The 15593-nt window shown below is 37.1% G+C and overlaps 2 protein-coding genes across 2 annotated transcripts in view; one reads left to right on the top strand and one right to left on the bottom strand.

Annotated features, from left to right (window-relative positions):
* mtor (mechanistic target of rapamycin kinase) overlaps positions 1-15593 on the top strand; it is a 166505-nt gene that overhangs the window by 52771 nt on the left and 98141 nt on the right. The window lies entirely within an intron of this gene.
* On the bottom strand, positions 435-3870 carry angptl7 (angiopoietin like 7). The gene is made up of 5 exons (XM_005813546.3): positions 3383-3870; positions 1887-1987; positions 1605-1799; positions 1222-1417; positions 435-1121 (listed from the first exon to the last, which is right to left on the bottom strand). Exons 1-5 carry the CDS (start codon positions 3738-3740, stop codon positions 952-954), a joined length of 1020 nt encoding a protein of 339 aa, XP_005813603.1. The 5' UTR covers positions 3741-3870; the 3' UTR covers positions 435-951.

Raw genomic sequence — 15593 nt, 5'->3', positions numbered from 1 at the left:
TTTTGCTAAAGGGGGCTCACATATTTGGAAAACCCCTTAAAATGCAGTAATTTTTGTCAGTTTTAGAATATGTTGTCACAGCTCTAGTATTCTTCTGCGTTCATTTTTGCCTATGGGATAAAAGTTGTGTTTTACTTAGGATTTCATTGAACATGTTGCTTAAAACTGATTTCTGGTTTTATAAAGGGAGCACTTGCTGTAAGAAATTCCTTCTAGGTCGTAAACAATAAAATGGTGTTTTGCTCTTCAAGTAGAAACCTCAGCGGTATTTAACTAGACGGTACAACATGTGTGGTCTCTCTTTCCTGTATTTGGGTCATGTGTTTTAGGACCTTTGGGCAGGATGTCAGCTTCTGACCCTGGCGGAGCACAAATCACTTCTGGGTTAATCACAGGGTACAATGTTTCACATGTAAATGAGACCTTGTGTCGTGTTTCTTTTAAAAAATATCTTTATTTTTCCATCACATTAAACGGCATCATTCAAAACCTGTACACATTTTACAAATTACATATTTCCATCATGACATTTCATCAGACACTACTTATTGGAAATACCTTTTGTCGTAGGTCATATCCCATCAACAATTCACAAACACTATTCTTTAAATCTTTAAATATGCCCTACAAATGCCCCATGACCTCCACTATAACCAATATTAACTAAAACCTAACGTAGTGCTTTCATGAATTTGAGAGAACTGATTAAAATCCAGTCGCCCGTAAGGGACAGTGGTTTAAAATGGCACATTTAGTGCTTAAAAAAACTAAAATGTTACTAATGAATGCAAACCCCGCCCCCCCGACAATTTACAAACACAAAATTGTTTGACTGTAAAAACAGGCCATCAAAAACGTATTACTCGCTTTGCTCTTAAGTTGAAAACACAATTTGGTTGTAAAAGCGTTAAGAGAGATTTACGATCTTGAGCCAGTAGACACAGCTGAGGCTTAGGGTTGGAAACCCACCGGCCGTACCTTCATTTCCACTCTCTTCAGGGAGTAGTTGGGGCCGTGCCAGGCGTACCAAGTGATCCCGTCAGTGCCCTTTGTGTGCTCACCGTAACGATAAAGAACACCGTTCAGGTTGGAGTCGGTGCAGCAGTTGTACCAGTAACCACCTAGGAGCAGCGGAGGGAAATGAATCAGGATCTGCCTATGTTTTATCCACCAGTAATTACCTTTCTGGAAGCTTTGGCTACATCAGTGCCAGTAGATCACCTTTGCGCAGGGCAGCGCAGTCATCCACGCATTTGTCGTTGTCCTTGTTCATGGTGCTGAAGTTGGTGTTGTTGTGGTAGCGTAGGGAGTCTCCGGCGTTCCCGCTGTAGTTGGCGATGAAGAGCTTGTAGCTGTTGAGTTCATTGCCCACAGTAAAAAAGCCGTACTCAGCATAGCGTGTCTGTCCCTCCCAGTCCTGCGTTTAAACACATATACAGTGATTTAGTCAGGAAGGGTTGTAAAAACAGAGGTTATTGGCTCTCCATCTCTGCAATTAGTAAGATTTATTACTAATTTTTATACTCAAACAGACGTAATATGGTTCTGTCTGCTTGCTTTTGGCTATGAAATGGTTCATGCTCGACAAAAGTTCCAACACTTACCTCCAGCTCGATCCGCAGTGTGCTGGGTTGCCTCGTTAGGCGGAAGATGTGGTCGTTGCCCAGCCAGAAGTCTCCGCGGATGGATCCAAAGCCGTTTTTGTACTGCTTCCAGTCTCGGTTGAAGGAAGTCAGGCCAATTTTGCGCCGCTGAATCAGAGTCCAACCCCCTCCGTTTGTCTCCATATCGCAGAAGACCTGAAACAGAAGAGCGTTTGTTTTCCTGCATCGCTACTGAATGCTAAGTGGAAAAGGAACTGCTCTGAACTCAAACCGTGGACTTACGCTGAGCTCAGGTGCACCCAGAAACTCGTCTTTAGGGAGCTTGTACTCGCCAGAGATCTTGTAGCTTTTTCCATAAAGGGATGCGCAGTCATATATGGCATCTGGAAAAGAAGGACATTAAGTTATTCTAAATGCATATGCAGTTTCATGAGCAGATTTCAGAAAAGGGGTTCCTATATATTCAGCTCTATGGTTGTCTGAGTGACTTTACAGATGCAAAAATAGCTTTTTAGCTCTCATCAAAAACAAAACAAATGGAATGAATCTGGACTATGTGCTACATGCTTTTTGTAGGTTCCTCTTTCATGGTATGGTGATGTAATTAAAAGCTTTATGAGGTCGATATGAGCTTTATAGCTGTTGAGAACTGAGGAACCCCATCAACATTTTCTAATCTGTGCATCAATTCCTATCCTGCTCTCCAATCCCAGATTGACTCAAGCTTTAGAAAGGCCTTTCTGTTCTCTCCTCCTTTTATCACACATGTGGCTCCATTAGACCACACAGCAAAAGTACCAGAAACAACAGAAGGCCCAATTACTGTTTTGATTGGTTGGGTTGAGTCTCTGAGTGCATACGGCTATGTGGGAGCTATGCATGCAGACGGGACTCTGTATTTTCCAAATTAATGCTTTATCCTGCTGCTGTGCAGCTTGCCGTGTGCACTGTAATCTACCTGTCTACAGATTCACAGCGGCTCAAGGGGCCCACAAAGCACAGATGATTACAGTACTTTGCAGCTGAAGTAAATGCATTTCAGTGGAGAGATGGATATTTTTCAAAAAATGTGCTACTTACTAATAAATAAAATCTCAACAGGATAACTTGAGTAGAGATTTACCAATCAATCCTTTAGAAATCAGTATGGGTAATTTTTTCTTGATTTGCTCTAATTGATGTTCAAGATCTTAAATACTGCAAAATCAGACTTTACTTCCCCTACTCATTTAAGAAGCAACACTAAGAACTCCTCTAGTTTAGTCTATCAACCATCAACTTTGGTACACTTTTTTGAGATTAGTTATAACTAAGATCAGGAAGATGATCTTGGATTTTTTTAAATTCCGTGTTTTCAAAACTTTTACCTTAAAAGAATCTGCAACATTTCTAGTCTCTTTTATTTGTCATAGATGAAATTGCAGTTGGTTAGAGTTGGATTCAGGAGCTCAGAGCTCAAAGAAAACCAGAAACCGGTATTGGCCAGGTCAGACATGATCCGTGCACCTGTAGTTTTTAAAATTAGTGTTTTTTCTTCCGTATTTCTAGACCATGCGTGAAAGATTTAACAACAGCTGTCCAACAACATTACTTCTTAACCCATTACTTCTGAAGAAGTAATGGGTTAAGCTGAACTGTAAACAGTGGTAATTTTCTCCACATGTGGCCAATTTTCACCTTTCTCAAGTGGTTAAAAATCACAGAAATATGCCTCAAGTTGATACAAACAAGTGCTACTCATATAAAATTCCAGCTAAAACATGACACCCTCTTTTCACCTGAGGAAGTCTGGGTTGCCGACTGCAGAGTCTGGAGCTGCATGATCTCCACGCGGTTGTTGATCTCTGAGTACTTGCTCTCTGCCTCGGTGACCCGGCCCTCCAGCTGGTGGTCCTGCTTGTCCAGCTCCATGATTTGCCTCACGACGTTCATCATGTCCGTCTTCTGCTTGCGGCCCAACTCCTCAAGCAGACTGGTCAGGTTGGCCACCTGGACCTTGAGCGAGCGCACCTCATCGCAGCACTGAACCTTGTGGGGTTTGGACGGAGCCGGCTTCTTCTTGGGGTTCTGGGCGCCGGTCCTTAGCAGAAGCAGTGTGACGCCTAAAGCTAGGATGCTCAGATTGATTTTAGTCATGTCTAGATACGTTAATTGATGCTTTAAAAAAATTTTTTTTAAAGAGCTTCTGTTTCTGAAAGAAGTCAAAAGGCAACGTTTTAGTGCTACTAACCAAGGCTCTGTCCTGTTTCTCTCGAGCCCTGCTCTGAATCAGCATCTTAAATATTCTGCTTGTAGGCCCTCCCCCTCCTTACTGGTGTGCACCAGTCCTTATGCTGACCCATGTGGGTGGAGGACCTTTTTTTTTATTATTATTTTTTCAACCCCTTCTCTCCTATACGTCACCTCCCTCCCCCCAAACTTTCATCCATGCTGTACGGGAATTGCCCACACATCCGTTCTCTTTGTTCAGTGTAAGCTTTCTGAGTAGTAATGACTATTTTCGCCATGTTGCTGGGATATTATAATAGCCTACTGTCTGAACTTGCAGCATTTTTTTTCTCAGTGATTTGAAACGTTTAACCTTACAGAGAATTATTAAAAGAAACTCAAATGTGACTTGGGCATCATGAATTGTTGGTTTGTGGAGAGGAACAGCTGCAGGTAATTTCCCTGCCTGTTGTCACACTTAACCTATCATTTAATGACATATTTGATGTTATCCTGAGGGCTAACTATTTTTCTGGTCTTCATTACTAAAAACCGTGTGAAGTCTCTAAGTGCTCTTAATTATCGGCTTTGGGTTCGGTGAGGGTCGTGTTTTCTAGCAGATGTTTGTGACCACATGTTATTTCATTAAACCATGTTTATTTAATTCATTTGCAGTTTAAAATCAATATTTCACATTGATATAAAGTTTTGAATGAAATGAAATAGAAAAACAATCTACCCCTTTTCTCAAAAGTCAGTTTACTATACTATAAGTAACTAAGCATCAATCAACCATCTACCTTTAAACAGAAAACAGGCAATGTATTAAAAATACTATACATATACAGTATATTATCTTTTCAATGATGCAGCACTTAGACAGTATGCTTCATTGTGCCATGATAAAATGTAATATTTTATTATTTTCTTAAAAATTAAAACTGATCTTCCCTCTTTAGTTTGTTTATACAGATTTTTCCATAAGCAGATACACAACGTCCCACTTGTTTAGTTTTGACTTTGGTTTTTTTATTATTAAACTTCTAGGAAACAATCATTTAAGTTGTTGGAATGTCTTCAAAGGAAAGTGAACCAGGTAATCGTCCTTTAGTTGTTAAAATTCACAGTTTTGCCTTTTTGTATGAAGTTTGACTGCTTACCCACATTACGTTATGACAATTGGGAAAGAAAAAATTAAAACTTCTTTAATTTTCCTTCACATCTTTTACTCCATTTGAAATCTCTTTTAATGAGGAAGTAAATATTTGGGTGAATTAAGTAGACCTAAACATAAACATATTAACTGACTGTAATGTCTTTAAGATTTAAAATGTATTAAAATTTAGATACTTACAGGTGATACTGTCAGTGTTGATGTATTGAAGCTGGACTCTTACATACAATTTGTATTTACATTCCTTCAGATCTAAGAAAAGTTCTTCAGACAGAGTGTACTATATATGTATGTACTAGATGTGTATTATATGCATTAATTTGCAGATACTGTTTGCATTTTATTAAGATGTGAAGTAATGTAATTATTTGACCTGCTGGAATTAGCCACTATTAACTTTGAATAAATGTGCTTTGAAGAGGTCTTCTCAGTAGGGGAGGAAGCATAATGGAGTAATTATTGAAACGCTGTGTTTAAAAATAATTTTAAAAAAAATTGCTCACTGTATGATTTTTGCAATTGCCAGTAGGAGTTATATTTTCTAACACTTGTGTTTGGACAGAATACAAAGCAGCGCTGAAAGCAGAGCATGTTGTTTCTGCTGTTTCAACCTCCACATCCCCAGCTTACCTTGTTATTTAAGATTAATAACAATGTTTGTAAAATTACTACCTCTTGAGTTTTTTCTCTTAAAAGTCTCTACTGTGCCTTTCACTGAGTGTTGGAAGAAAAAACACCTTCATGCTTTCTTAAGTTTTCTTCTCTTCTCATCTCACCTTCTCTGACATGCCCAAAGTTATTATCTTTGGTTTGATGGTGCAGTTAAAATTAATTCATAGCTATTTATTCATAACAACAAAGGGCTATGAATGTATTGTGGCAGAAAATGCATCTTTATCTTATAGTTTCTTTTTCTACTTACATTTTCTTTTTGTCATTTAGTAGATTCTGAATATGATCTTAAATGTTTGGCTTCAGATGTGGTCCGTTAAATAAACTGTCAAAAGCTACATCTTGAGAGAATGAGGGGTAAAAATAGTGCTTTGTAACATGAAAGGGACATCTGGTTGATACCAGGTTGTCATTTGTTGCCCAAATGTTTTATGAAATATTACATAAGCAGAAACCTCATGTTTCTAACATCAGAATGCTTTATTTGTGTCTCTGTCTTCTAACACTTTGATAGAAAGAAACAATGATTATACACCAAACATCCATAATGCATCAAATTTGTATCATGGAAACTACTTCAAGAGGACAAAATAATGACTCTTCATTTTCCTAAGGATTACAAAACAAGTGTGCTTCCATTGTGTTGACGTCTCACAGAATTGGCAGTAAATATTTGGATGTGGTCTCCTTCTTTTTCCAAGACTCTGTGTTTCCTAAATGTTGCTGGCCACTTTTTTTTTTTTACAAAGGGTCACTGGTGTTTCATTTTCTCCTTTTTTCCTTACTGTTTTTTTTTTCACTTTTAAAAACTTAAGTCCATTTAGCTTCTCGTTTACTTATAAAGATGCATGTATTCATTTTCTGTAGCCAGTAATTTCAGAATTGGTTAGATGCTAAACTTTACAGATTTCTACCCAAAAACACTATAATGTATTTTGTGCCAGCAGGTGGCAACAATGTGGATTCAAAATTCAGAAGAAAATCGTGGGCATGTTTCAAGCAGTGCTTGGCAAAAAAATCTACCAAAACAACACTTTTTTTTCAGTCTTTAGCTTCTTCTTTTCAGCATTAGAGGTTTATTGTAGAGAGAAACAGAGTGAATGGAGACAGATGAGAGCAAACACACATGCACAAAAATGCCTGCATTTTTGATGGGGTTTCTTGGACAAAAGCAGTCATGGGCATGAACAAAGCCGGCCTCTACGTCATCGTTTCTGATAATCTCCAGATATCTAGGCCACATGTGTACAACACGTTTGGAATTTTTAAACTCTACATATTGTAAAAGTTTAAACAATATGCACATTTGTTTCTATAAAGACTCACACATGTATATACATATGCACACGATGTGTGTGTGTGTATATATATATATATATATATATATATATATATATATATATATATATATATATATATATATATATATACGTGTATATACAATCAGAAATTTGCATCTGGCATTACAGCATCACAGTTGCCAACTCCTCAGTTGGCAACTAAAATGGCAGTAATTTTTTCAGTGATACCATGATCTAATTTGCATATTTATAATTTGTACGCAACTGTAAACCTCAATGTATAAAAGATGACTAACAACGAAGGAACAATAAGTGAGCATGAAACATGCCAAATTAAGAATAACAATAAACTTTATCAGTTCAAACATTTAAATTTGTTTTTAGGCCTATAGCTAGTTTTTAAGGCTATGATCTGCTCAAAGACCTGTAATAAGGTATAGTATAAAGCCTAAAACAATTTAAAAAATGTTTTTACAATCAATGTAATAATTTGTGTTTATGAAGTGATTTATTTTAGACGAACATCACACAGTGACTATGACTTCATAGAGTCATAGAGCAATTCATTTTTCTGGTGCTTTTGACGTGGAGGACAGGAGACTGGGAATAAACTGAAGTATAAGGACTTGACAGCTTATGAGTGCTTTGCTAGTTGTAAGTAAAGAAGTTGCAAGAGAGATCGGAAAACTATTTACATTATGCAACAATGTAAATGGTGGTAAACCGTTGCCAGTATGTGGAAAAAACAGTGTGGGCATTTTGAGCAGGTTTTTCTGGAACCGTCCTGTTTTCTTTTATGAGATCATGTAAAATGGTGACAGAACCAGAACAATTTAAGATGCTGTATAACTAAAAAAAACTTCTATTTTATTGACACCTAGCCAATAAATAAAATGGCTGATATCCATCAAGCTTTTTCACACCACTTCACTAAGTTCGAATATTTTAAAAAAGCCTAATTTATTTCAGGAACTTTATCTCTAACATAAACAAAATATAGATTCCTTACACACAGATAAATATTTGAAAACCTTTATTTCTGTGAATTATGATGGTTTTCCTCTTAGTGGCCATGAAAACACAACATTTGAAATTAGAATATTACACAAGACCAATAAAAAACAGGTAATGCTAAAATATGGTCTTAATGAAAATTATGTTTAGCACCTTCTTGAGGGGTGTTATTTTCAAAAGGTATCTTTAATCTGAGAAACAGAAAATAGGAGGGCTCTGCTTCATATTTGAATTTAGTTAATATGACTATCCATTGATCTCAAGGTATTCCTATAATTCTTAACCTTAAGGCGTTTATGTGTGTCAGTGCTTCTTGGTAAACTGAAGATCACTTTCCTTCCTGGATTCTCTTATGACTCTACCTTCTGTTTGAGTCACATCCGACTGCCAGCAGTTCTCTCCGGAGGGATTCCTTTGCCTGGACTCTGTCATTTAGTATTAGTTCAGTTCCAGTTACTGGCACCTTTTATGTCGAGCACTTTTTTTTTGTCCTTGCAACAGCATCTTAATCACGATTCCCTCTATGCTCAAGTTCCATCATGGTCTGTATGAAGAGTATAAGGCTCTTGCTGGAGGTAGACCTGCAACTTTCACCAAACCTCTATTGTTAAAATGACTTCCTCAAAAACACTAGACATTTTCCATTGCACAAGTCTTTTCCTTTGCCCGTAAAGCAGAGCTGTTGCTCATGCTTTGATAATTACAGCTGTCATCTATTTTGTGTGAACAGACTAAAAGTATGTAAATGTAATGTGGCTAAAAGCACTCTTGTGTCCCAAAACACTCTGGGGAAAAACATTTTTCAGTCAGACAGAGAGTACAGGAGCCAAGCTCTTAGCAGAGAAGTAAATTATGTCTGGTGAGGTCAAGCCCGAGCCAATCAGAAAAGCTTGGATTATATCCTGTGGAGTGAAAAAAAATATTTCTGCTTTCTAACTACACCTAATTGTTCCAAGGTAATCCAAAAAATAACAATGAACATAAGAAGCAGTCTTTAACCATTCCCCTCAATCAGAAAATAATTATGGAGTTCAGCTTTACTAACCACACCCGAGACTTTTGGGGATATATTCTTTTGATTGACCGAAAGCAAGTGGAACTTTTTTGAAATAATTGAATTTGTTAGCCCAATAACACCATACCATGTTGGTAGCATGATGACAGCATGATTATATCATGCTGTCATCATGACATGATATATATCATGATATAATCATGATATATATCATGATTATATCATGATATAATCATGACAGCATGATTATATCATGCTGTCATCATGTTGGTAGTGTGATGGTATGTCGGTAGAATGATTGTAGCTTGATGGTAGCATGTTGGTAACTTGATGGTATCGTGTTGACAGTGATGTCAGTAACGGGCCAGTTACTGACATCGGGCCACTTTTTTCAGTAACTAATCTAACGCGTTACTATATCAAAACTAGTAATCAGATTAAAATTACTTACCCAAATGATTGTGCGTTACTATTTGTCTTTTGTAATGTAATGTTATTTTCTCTACACGCCGTTTCTATGCGACAGCAGCAGCTAATCACTTTGACAAAAATGTAAACAATGGAGGGAGGAGAGAAATGTGCATTTTGTTGCTGAAAAACCAGACACTATTTTGAGTTTTTGTCGTCAAGTCCAATTATTATAAGCAGTTTTGGGCTTGTTTTTTCTAAAGTTGCTTGCAAATTCAATGAGTCGCAAGTTGTGCTTTTTTGGGCTTGATTTTGAACATGAAAATTGAAATAAGCAGGGTTTTGAAATAAGCAGAGACACATAATGAGCCCCAGAATTTGTCTGACATACAGAAAGTTTTAGTCAGGCTCTCCCTGTCCATCATTTCCCGGATGATCCGTCCCGCTGTGTCTTTGTTAATGTAAAATTAAATGTATTTGCTGTGAATGATTGAGCTTTGAGTTGCCCTCCAGAAAACTGCAAACATCAAGACTAATCTGCACAGAGTATTAAACGTGAAAACAGCCATGAATGAACGTGTCCGTAGAGGTGAGCAACTAAGCGCCATTATAATCATTAATATTAAGGAAAGTGTCACAAATCTGTGCAGCGGGCCATCCGAGTTATAGAGCTGCAGGAGGAGCGCTGCGCGCTGACAGCAAACGCAGGGCTGTAGCACAGAACCTGCGTTCTGTGTTACAGAATAATTATTATTCATTATTTGGGTTTTTATAAAAGCAACCGATCAAAAAAAAAACAAATTACATACTAAAATCCAGAGTGAAAATAAAATGACTTAAAAACCTCAAAGAACAAAAATAAAACAGTTATGTACATATATTTACAGGTAACAATAATGAATAATTATTGTTATGTCTCCCCCCCATGGAGGGGGGAACTCTATTTAGTGTTTTCCAGACAATGGTGAAACACACAAAAACACGCAAAAATTACTGAAGTTTTTTTTTGTACTCTTTTTAACAACTAAACAATCTTCCATTCAGTTCAACCTTATAAGTGGATACACATAGTTGATATTACCATCATACAGTAACTTGCAATTAAGTATTGGCATAGCTCAATGTAATTTTCACAGGTGGTGGAACATTATTGTCAACAGCTGCTGAAAGTAACTAAAAAATAACTTTTAATGTAACAAAGGAGAGCACTGAATCAGTCACTTAGTTACTTTCCAAATCAAGTAATCAGTAATCTAACAAAGTTACTTTTTCAAGGAGTAATCAGTAATCTGATTAAAGTTACTTTTTCAAGGAGTAATCAGTAATCTGATTAAAGTTACTTTTTCAAGGAGTAATCAGTAATCCGATTAAAGTTACTTTTTCAAAGTAACTATGTCGGGATCTGTTCCTTATCTGTGTATATTTTGAGTTTCTGTCTCTCTGAGTCTCCGTGTTGTCCTGTCTCCCCTTGATTGTTTCCAGGTGTTTCTTGTCTCCTTGATTACCCTCTGTGTATTTAACCCCACCTGTGTTCTTTGTTTCTTGTCGGGTCCTCGTCGTGTTTGTCCAGTACCGGTTGTCACTGTTTGTGAGCTCCTGCATCCGCTCCTGTGTGCTGTCTGGACTTTGTGTTTTGGATTCCCTGGATTATTGTTTTCATTATTGGGGCCTGCCATGCAAAGCAATGGCAGGAACCTATTACTATTGTCGGAGAGAAGCGTCTCTTTATTGGGGCCTGCCCATAGCAATGCATGGAGGCAGTACTGACTTGCGAAGCAAGTCAGTACTGCCTCCATGCATTGCATGGCAGGCACCTATTATTCTACACCCGATAGAATGTCTCTTTATATATTTGGGGCCTGCCATGCAAAGCAATGGCAGGAACCTATTACTATTGTCGGAGAGAAGCGTCTCTTTGGGGCCTGCCATGCAAAGCAATGGCAGGAACCTATTACTCTACACCCAACAAGCGTCTCTTTCTTATTGGGGCCTGCCCATAGCAATGCATAAGGAGAGCAGTACTGACTTGCGAAGCAAGTCCGTACTGCCTCCATGCATTGCATGGCAGGCACCTATTATTCTACACCCAATAGAACGTCACTTTATATATATATTTGGGGCCTGCCCATAGCAATGCATAGGGATGTAATCCCTATGCATTGCATGGCAGGCACCTATTGTTCTACACCTCAAAATAACTGCCGCTTCCTACTACCGTTAATGCGGCTCGTACCGCTGCATGCCCCCTCACAATATATATATCAAAACGTGAGGCTCAATCCCGTGAGGGGAGCTATTACTTTCGTTGGCATTTCGAGTAACTGTGGCGACATAATTAACAAAAAACGAGCCAAATTTAACTCAAAACAAAAGTCTAACTGACACAAAACAGTGTCAGTTAGACTCAAAATAGACATAGAATTTAGTCTGCCTCTCTGAACTGCTCTTTAGAACTACAATGACTGAAGGTTAGAACTACAACATGGCGGACACTGAGTGCCTACAAAAGAGGTCTGAGCTGAATGTCAGAACTACAACATGGTGGAACTGTCAGTTACTACAGAGGAGGACTGAGCTGGCCTTTAGAACTACTTGTGTTTTGGGCATTATATAACTGATTTTACCCAACCATTGTTACACATGATATTAGTTTAGCTCTTTGAAATGAAGCATACTGAAAATTTCAAAATAAAAGCCTTGAATATTTTTACATCAGATAATTGCTCTTTTTGGCTTTATGTGACTTTTTTTATCCAAAGCACTGTTACACATGGGATTAGTGTGGCAATTTAAAATTAAGCTTAATAAAAATTTCAAAATAAAAGCCTTGAATATTTTTACATCATTTAGTTGCTCTTTTTGGCTTTATGTGACTTTTTCATCCAAAGCACTGTTACACATGATATTAGTTTGGCCCTTTGAAATGAAGCATACTGAAAATTTCAAAATAAAAGCCTTGAATATTTTTACATCAGATAATTGCTCTTTTTGGCTTTATGTGACTTTTTTATCCAAAGCACTGTTACACATGGGATTAGTGTGGCAATTTAAAATTAAGCTTAACAAAAATTTCAAAATAAAAGCCTTGACAATTTTTACATCAGATAATTGCTCTTTTGAGCATTATATAACTGATTTAACCCAGCAATTGTTACACATGGGATTAGTTTGGCACTTTGAAATGAAGCTTAACAAAAATTTCAAAATAAAAGCCTTGAGAAGTTTTACATTAGGTAATTGCTCTTTTGAGCAATAAATAACTGATTTAACCCAATGACTATTAGACATGGGATTAGTTTGGACCTTTGAGATTAAGCTTAACAAAAATTTCAAAATAAAAGCCTCATCATGCCCCTGAGGTTAGTGCACCGCCGCAGGCGGTGCAATAATATTATTCTGCATTATCTTTTTCTCTCAGGTTAGGGAACTCATTAGCATTAGCATTTTAGCTTAAATAAGCTATTAGCTATTTATTTGACTTATTAGCCATGTTTTTTCTACTTCTTGGAGTAAGTCCATTATAGAGAACATCCTAGTGATATCCCACATGCTAGTGACAGCAATCATGCTAACATTAGCATTTTTGCTAATTTTAGCTGATACACTTACTTTATCATACTGAATGGTGCAAGTGAATGTTAGTCAACAGTCTTGTCAATCTCCTCATACTATTGCAGCTTTCTCTAGCATTGATGCTAATTTCTAGCATCAGAACGCTGGGTCCAAACCGACGGGCACACTTTGGCAGGCCCCGGTTAAATTTCTTCAGGAATTTTTGTTGGGGCCTGCCATGCAAAGCAATGGCAGGAACCTATTACTCTACACCCAACAAGCGTCTCTTTAATATTATTATAATTCTTTATTTTTCTTCCGTAACCGTTAATGCGGCTCGTACCGCTGGGTGCACACCTACAAATGAGGTATCAAAACGTGCAGAAAATTCACGCCATTGGAGCTATTATTTTTGGTGGGATTTGGGCTTAACGTGGCGACATAATTCGCAAAAAACTGCGAAAAAAACCCCATTATAACTCAATGGGAAAAATCCTAGAAATACCCTATTTTTGAGGATTTGCTGTGTCGTCACAAATTCACCTAGAAATGCCATTCAAATTTCATTTTGTAGATACGTCTGTGATCTCTTCGAAAGTGAAGACGGCTCGTCGATACCAGTTACGGTTTGTCCACAATTTGCCTCTAAGCGACCCAAAGTTTCTCATTTTTGCTCAAGTTAGAGTGCGTTTCTGGCTGCTTAGAGTGAGAGATGAAGACAACTTTTTCAACCCAAATCATTTTTGAAATCGCCATCACGCCCACAAATATCGCACGATTAGTATCACAATCGGTCCTGACATTGATACGCCTGTCTGCTCCGGTAAAATGTTTTCGAAATTTATCTAGACCGTACGGTTTTCTGTCACGGTGCTTCAGAGCAAAGTCATGCGACAGGATTTTCTGAGGCTGTCTGAGGCTCTCTCCCATGTATTTGAATAGAATTTCAGATCTGGGCACAACATTTCTTTCTCTCATCGCTGTAAATGTTCTGAGTGAGGTACAGATATGAATCTCGGGACTATCGCAGAAGACACATTGAACTGTCATACGCTGCAAACGCTTTTCGAATATGTATTACGGTTCCCGAACAAGAAGGATTTGTTTCCAATGCTTTTTTGTCAGTAAAATGTGTTTGCTCAAACACACAATTGTGTGTTTGAGAGCTCAGCGCTCAGAGCTCACACCTGCTGAGACCATTATTTACCATAGCAACGGACCTCAAGAGGCTATTGGCTGCTGATTTGGACTACAGATACGCATCGCTGTAGTTCTATCTATCCTCAGTTGAAACAGATCAGGACTGAGAACTGGCCTTTAGAACTACCTGCTGCTATGGGCTGTATATAACTGATTGAACTCAGTAACTGTTACACATGGGATTAGTTTGGAACTTTAAAATTAAGCATACTGAAAATTTCAAAATAAAAGCCTTGAATATTTTACATGACGTAATTGCTCTTTTTGGCCGTATATGACTTTTTCATCCAAAGCAATGTTACACATGGGATTAGTTTGGAACTTTAAAATGGAGCATAATAATAATTTCAAAATAAAAGCCTTGAATATTTTACATGACGTAATTGCTCTTATTGGCCGTATATGACTTTTTCATCCAAAGCAATGTTACACATGGGATTAGTTCGGAACTTTAAAATGGAGCATAATAATAATTTCAAAATAAAAGCCTTGAATATTTTTACATCAGGTAATTGCGCTTTTTGGCTTTATGTGACTTTTTTATCCAAAGCACTGTTACACAATGGAATAGTTTGGCCCTCTGAAATGAAGCATACTGAAAATTTCAAAATAAAAGCCTTGAATATTTTTACGTCATGTAATTGCTCTTTTTGGCCGTATATGACTTTTTCATCCAAAGCACTGTTACACATGGGATTTGTTCGGAACTTTAAAATGGAGCATAATAATAATTTCAAAATAAAAGCCTTGAATATTTTTACATCAGGTAATTGCGCTTTTTGGCTTTATGTGACTTTTTCATCCAAAGCACTGTTACACATGGGATTAGTTCGGAACTTTAAAATGGAGCATAATAATAATTTCAAAATAAAAGCCTTGCATATTTTTACATCAGGTAATTGCTCTTTTGGCTTTATGTGACTTTTTTATCCAAAGCACTGTTACACATGGGATTCGTTCAGAACTTTAAAATGGAGCATACTGAAAATTTCAAAATAAAAGCCTTGAATATTTTTACATCATGCAATTGCTGTTTTTGGCTTTGTATGACTTTTTCATCCAAAGCACTGTTACACATGGGATTAGTTCGGAACTTTAAAATGGAGAATAATAATTTCAAAATAAAAGCCTTGAATATTTTCACATCAGGTAATTGCTTTTTTTGGCCGTAAATGACTTTTTCATCCAAAGCAATGTTACACATGGGATTAGTTTGGAACTTTAAAATGGAGAATAATAATTTCAAAATAAAAGCCTTGAATATTTTTACATCAGGTAATTGCTGTTTTTGGCTTTATTTGACGTTTTCATCCAAATCACTGTTACACATGGGATTACTTTGGAACTTTTAAATGGAGAAAAATAATAATTTCAAAATAAAAGCCTTGAATATTTTTACATCAGGTAATTGCTTTTTTTGGCCGTATATGACTTTTTCATCCAAA

This window comes from Xiphophorus maculatus, chromosome 1 (genome assembly GCF_002775205.1).
Source record: "Xiphophorus maculatus strain JP 163 A chromosome 1, X_maculatus-5.0-male, whole genome shotgun sequence".
In the NCBI taxonomy this organism is placed as follows: domain Eukaryota; kingdom Metazoa; phylum Chordata; class Actinopteri; order Cyprinodontiformes; family Poeciliidae; genus Xiphophorus; species Xiphophorus maculatus.
Note: the sequence above shows the minus strand (reverse complement) of the source record. Positions and strands in the feature narration are given on the sequence as shown.